This window comes from Tupaia chinensis, unplaced genomic scaffold, assembly GCF_000334495.1.
Source record: "Tupaia chinensis unplaced genomic scaffold, TupChi_1.0 Scaffold143746_1, whole genome shotgun sequence".
NCBI classification, from domain to species: domain Eukaryota; kingdom Metazoa; phylum Chordata; class Mammalia; order Scandentia; family Tupaiidae; genus Tupaia; species Tupaia belangeri.
In genome coordinates this window covers 550,127-556,008 of record NW_006203595.1, presented here as the reverse complement: position 1 = coordinate 556,008, position 5,882 = coordinate 550,127, and the positions used below count along the sequence as shown (strand labels likewise).

General features: G+C 45.8%; 1 protein-coding gene across 1 annotated transcript in view; it reads right to left on the bottom strand.

Moving 5' to 3' along the window:
- The window catches only part of DRP2 (dystrophin related protein 2), a 47,880-nt gene that overhangs the window by 32,809 nt on the left and 9,189 nt on the right, over positions 1–5,882 (bottom strand). Inside the window, 1 exon segment of the mRNA XM_006164858.2 lies at positions 2,790–2,967. Coding sequence (XP_006164920.1) covers positions 2,790–2,906 — 117 coding nt within the window. The 5' untranslated portion in view covers positions 2,907–2,967.

The window sequence follows — 5,882 nt, the reverse complement described above, 5'->3', positions numbered from 1 at the left end:
GGAGCCGCAGGCAGCGTCCTGACCAGCTCAGAGCAAGGCTGCTCAAAGATGCACGCAGAGCAGAGCAGAGCAGAGCCAGGGCCAGGAGGCGGGGGCTGTCACCCTGTTTGTTTACTGACCCCCTAGGAATCTGGAGGGGGCGGCTATGTCAGGGCCTGGCCGGTGAATCAGGGCTTTGTCCCTGGGGAATTCCGGCTCACTCCCGCCCCCCCCCGCCACACCGAGGCCAGGATGGCCCTCCCAGGCTGGCAAGGATGGCAGGAGTGGGACTGGGCATTCCATGTTGCTAAGGAGGGGCATGCAGAGAGTAGCTTCTGTTGATTTATTTTCCCCTTTCACGGAGGACACAAAGGATTCCCTCTGCTTCCAGGCCCACTGCCCTGAGGTAGAGGAAAGGATTAGAACACTTTGGTGATAAACCTCTGATAATCAATTTCTCCAAGGTCTGGCAGGAGGATGGGCTTGGAAAGGAAACCTTGCCCTCAGCTAAGTAAACCTCTCCAGAGGCAGTGAGGAATGTGTGTGCACACCTGGGGACAGTGCCAAGAGATGGCAGAATGTAGAAGCTGGGACATCAGAATCATTCTGAATTTGATTATCCTCAGATGAGTGCAGGGACCAGGAGATTCATCAGAACCCACTGTGAAAATGAGAGGACACACTGCCATGCCTTTGGGAAGCAGAGAAGAGTGGAAGGACAGCTACAGCCCCTAGATCTCTCCCTGTACCCTGAAGCCAGAAAGAAATGAGTGGTCTTTGGGCATCCCCTTGAACCTTTGCAGGGGAATGAGAGGGAACAATGAAACCTGGCAGCTCCATGCAGGGGACCAGTGCTGGGGAGGCTCCTGTGCCCAGCCTGTGCTATCCTGGGTAGAGGCTGGAGGCGGGGGAAAGCCCTTCCTCATAACCCACTGGCTGAATTGGCTTCCTGAATTGGCTACTCTTCTCTAGCAGACTTGCCTGAGGAAAGGTTAACATTCCCGACTGGGCTCCCACCCCTTAGCATTGAGGGAAAACACTTCATTTTCACCAAAAAGAGTTCTGTTCCCATCCTCATTTATCTCCCACAAAGTCTTCTGGGCCTTCCACAGTTCCACATTGTTTCCATGCTGAGACCCACCTACAGGAATACTTGGAACAGCTGCTTGACCCTTCTGGGTGTCTGGGGTGGAGCAAACTGGGGTGGCTGGGAGATGTCAGGGGAGGAAAGGCCAAGAGTGGGAAATGGCTCTAGCTCCCCATGGCAGCTTCACTTGTGCTAGGATAATTGGACTGAAGCCAGTCTCACAAAGTCCCCTAGACTAGGAATGCCCTAAAGTTAGAAACAGCCTTTTATGACCCAGCCACGTCAAACTGTCCTGGCTCTGGAGGAAGCACCCACTACGAGCTGGGCCCTACTCATGTGAGCCTTCCTTCATGCCCTCCAGCCTTCCTCTTAGTTTCTGAAGCCTCACCTGGCTCCAAAAGCCTTTTTTCCTTCTCCTAGTTCCCACATACTCTCTAGTCCCACCTAGCAGAGCCAGGCACACAACAGGCAAATAATGAATAATAATTGCTTTCTTTCATTTTCCCTATCTACTGCCTTCTACTCCATCTACTCATCCCTTGAAACTTCGAGACTAAGGCCACAGGGAAGGGAAGACCAGGACAGAAGGAAGAGGTTGGGGCTTACCATTTGTGATTACAGAATTAAGTCCTCAGATTCCAATGCCTAGGTGGTAAAGTTTGGAGGAGCAGACAAGCAACAGGACAAGCCTTTAGGTTTCCCACTTTGGGGAAGAGGTAAGTGCACAGGGGGACTCTAAGTTGACCTTGGCCTTGAAAATATGTTGGAAGCAGCTAATTTCTCTCTGGCTATATGTAAGGAAACAGATCTGGCAGATTTGACCACCCCCTCCCCCCATGCCTCTCTGGATCTTGACTTTCCCTCATTAGTCTCCCCAAAACAGGTTCCTCAGCATCTACATTCTCCATATCCTCTGCATTTCCTCCTCCCTTCCTCTTCCTATAGATTCAGCTGTTGCCTGCTTCCCTAGCAGTGACTCAGCATCTGTGAGACTTTGGGAAACATAGCATTTTCTCACACCTCCATGGCCTCTGGACCCCAAAGTATTGTAGGGCAACCCAAAGTATGTGTATGCATCTACCTTCTCCAGCCAACCTTCCCTAGACCTTCCTCATTTTCAAGAAATGGGGTTGTCCTCTCAAGATGATGCTTCTCACATGTACTCTAACCACCTACCAGCAGACCCAGGCAGACACACATATCACTGCCACCTCACTCCCAGGGGAGGAAAGAGAGGAGAGGTAGAAATGAAACTCAGAATTCTAAGTGATACTGAGCCAGGAGGTACAAGGAAGACTAGGGACTTGAGAGGAAGAGCCACTGGCAAGAGAGAGGTAACTGCAGAATGTGAGGTATGCCACATGGAAGCCAAGGCAAGGGAAGATTCTGCCTTATCCTAAGCCATGCACTGAAGAATCACACTCTTCTGGGACCTCCCTGGTTCTATAATCCTAGGGAAGTTAGCAGAGAACCAGCCTTTCTCAGCTATGGTGGGCTCTTTGGCTTGCCCAATCCCAACACTCTTCCTTGCCCATGCCCCCATAAAAGTCCTCATGAATGACAAAGAAAGGGTCTGAAGGAGGCCCCATGCTATTCGAGGAGTTTCATGTATATGGATCATGCTGTGAGCCTTAGGAAGCATGGGTGTTCCAAGGTGCCCACCTAGATCCTGCCTTCACTCTTTCTCCATAGGTCATTCTTCTTATATCAGTCAGACTCTTACCTGAGGCTGGGGACAGGTGCTTCGAAGGCTGCTGCTATGATGGAACTGAACAGCTGCCCGCCACTCATGACATCGTGGAAGGGTGTAAGGGCATCCCTGCATGACCATAGGTTGCATCAGAACCAAGGTTCATGGGGAGTGAAGAAGGGCACTGCACCAACTGCTGAGCATTAAGCACCTGGCAGAGTAACAAGGAGAGGTTTAGAGTTAAGACATAGAAAGGCCTACGAATCCAGCACCTACCCAAAGGTGCCTTGACCAGTTATATGAATAAGTATTCAAAGCTTACTGACTTACCCAATAGTTCTTCCCAGGACACCATGGGCCATATATTGGGTCACTAGAAAAGTTATGATGCATTTTTGTATAGAAAAGTACATAATGACTTTTCTGACAACCCAGTACTTTGTTTCATTATGGATTAAGGAAGTATTATTGCTTACCCACTATGCTTTGTGCTAGAAACACAAAGATGAATTGCTGTCTGAGATCTTACAGGCTGTGGATGGGACTGGGGATGAGGTGGGAGAAGGCAGTGATGTAAGCAGATAATTACAATAAAATGTTTATGTGACAAATGCTTTAATCAAGGTTTGACCAGAAGGGTAGAACAAAAGTGGAGAACAGCTAACTCTACTTGAGAAATGCAAAGATTTCAGAAACTGTATTTGAGACCAGTCTCAAAGGATGAACAGATGTTTTCCTATGCAGAGAAGGGGAGAAAGGAAGAAGGGCATTCCTAGCAGATTGGCCCACTTATGCACAGTCAATGTTACAAAGAGAACAGTGAGGTCAGGATGGCTAGTGCTTAGGAGACACAGAGATGGAAAAAAACATGAGACCTGCCCCTGATGAGTTTACATACAGAAAGAATAAATACGGGGAACATAAGTGCTGTAAAGTGTTGTTAGCATTAATAATAGAAAAATTTACAAGTTGATTAAAGAGACAGGTGAGTTCCAGCTGGTCATGTCAAGAAAAGTCTCCCTAGAGGAAATGTGCTCGAGATGAGTAGTTATGAAAGAGAAATAAAATAGAACATTCCAAAGAGCACAAAAATAAAATGGTGTATTTAAGGTGACCAGAGAACAAGGTTGACGCCTTTGTGGAGTCATAGGAGATGAAGCTAAAAAAAAAAATAATAATAAGGTGCTGGCCAGATTGGGCCATGCTTGGAATGACAAACAAAGGATTCTAGGCTTTATCTTGTAGACAATAGAGAGGCACTGAAGATTTTAAGCATGACATGAGCAGATCTGCATTTTAGAAAGGGCCCTCTGCCTGCCTTGTGGAGTGATTTCCCCAAGGGAAGAGTCCATAGAGAAGCTGCTGTGTAATAGGCAGGCAGTTGCAGTGAGCATGGAGCAGACAGCATGGTTCTGAGGTACATTGGAGAGGTAAACTTTATTGAGTATGGTGATCAATTGGATGTGAAGGGTGACGGAAATGGAGCAGTCAAAGGTTTCTAATTTGGGAACTGGGTGGATAATGTTGCCAACAGCAGGAGAGGGAAAGCAGGAGTGAATTTGGTGTGGTAGAGGGTGAGGGCAGTGTTACATAATAAGCTATCCTGGAGACATATTTGGCTTTAGATGTCAAGACCTGAGCTTAGAAAAGCAGAGATATGAGTGAATTTTTTAGATAAACAAACCAATCGATAGTGAATGTACACAAATGTGATAAGAATAGGTGGCAAAGACAATGCCTGCAAATGATAAATGTGATCTCCTTTAGTACTAGGCAAAGACATATAAACCCTGATTCAAAGGGCAGAAACTGAGAGCATCTTTGGATTCTGGTGCTGATGATTAGCCATTTTAAAATTCTATTCCAGTGGTCCCCACCATTTTAGGTATAAGGACCCCTTCTTAAGATTAAAAAAAAAAATCTCACTCCTCCCACTCACACCCACAATGGTAGCTGTACTTTTAGATCTCACAGAGTTAGAAAAACATTTATGCATCTAAAGATAGATGTACTCTTTGCCTTAAGTAGCCTTCCTCCCTCCTCAGGGGTCTATAGTCCAAAAATTGGGAACTATCACAGACCTCAGGGTGCAAAAGTTTGTGTCTGAAGGATACTTGGTTGTAGTCAAAAGTTCCTAGAGATTACAGATACATAACTCCTCATTCTCAAAAAAAATTTCCAAAGATTGGTTGAAAAGTTTACTCCCCTGTGATCAGACACCACAAAATAACTAATAAGTGATATAAAACATGAAGTATTGCGGGATCAGCAAATGGCATAATGTTTACATCACTGGACTCCCACATAGTCGACTGTGGATTGAGTTCCAACCTGGCAGCTTAAAACTCATGCTGGGTGTGTGTGTGCATGCCTAAAATCCTGAGAGGCGAATGGAGGAGAAGGGATTGCAGCATGACCATTCCCCCTGCGGGGTGATTTCTTGCTTTTTGTTTCTCTGTCTCTCTCTCTCTCTCTGGCAAGTGCACATGGCCTATAGCAAAAAAAAACCCTAGGATGATGATAAAAACAGCCTCTAATATTACCCAGAGATAGCCATTACTAACAGGTGTGAAGACTTATAGTAATTTTTCTATGAAAAATATATACACGCACAGAGACCTTCAAAAAGTTAGTGGAAAGTGTGCGTTAAGGAAAAAATACATAGATTTTTATTCTTTTACACTAAAATACACTTGTACTTAAATTCCATTTTTCCACAAGCATTTAAAAACTTATTTATTTATTTATTTATTTTTAGTTTTTGCTATAGGGTGTGTGTGCTAGCCAAAGAGAGAGACAGAAGGTGGTGAAAAATCACCCCCCCGGGGGGTATGGCCATGCTACAGTCCCTTCTTTTCCAGTCACCTTTTAGGATTTTGGGCATACACACACCTAGTGTGATTTTCAAACAACCGAGTCTGGGACTCAAACTGCACAGGAGGCCAGAGCCTTAACCTCTATACTATCTACTGGCCCTCCACAAGCTTTTTAAAGTCCCCTCAAACAACTGACACTTGGAAATGCTGGGGTTAGAGGCAGCAAACCCTTGTGCATTCGAAAATTTGCATATAACTTTTTTTTTTTGGAGAGGTTTTTGCTATAGGGCGCATGCACTCGCCAGAAAGA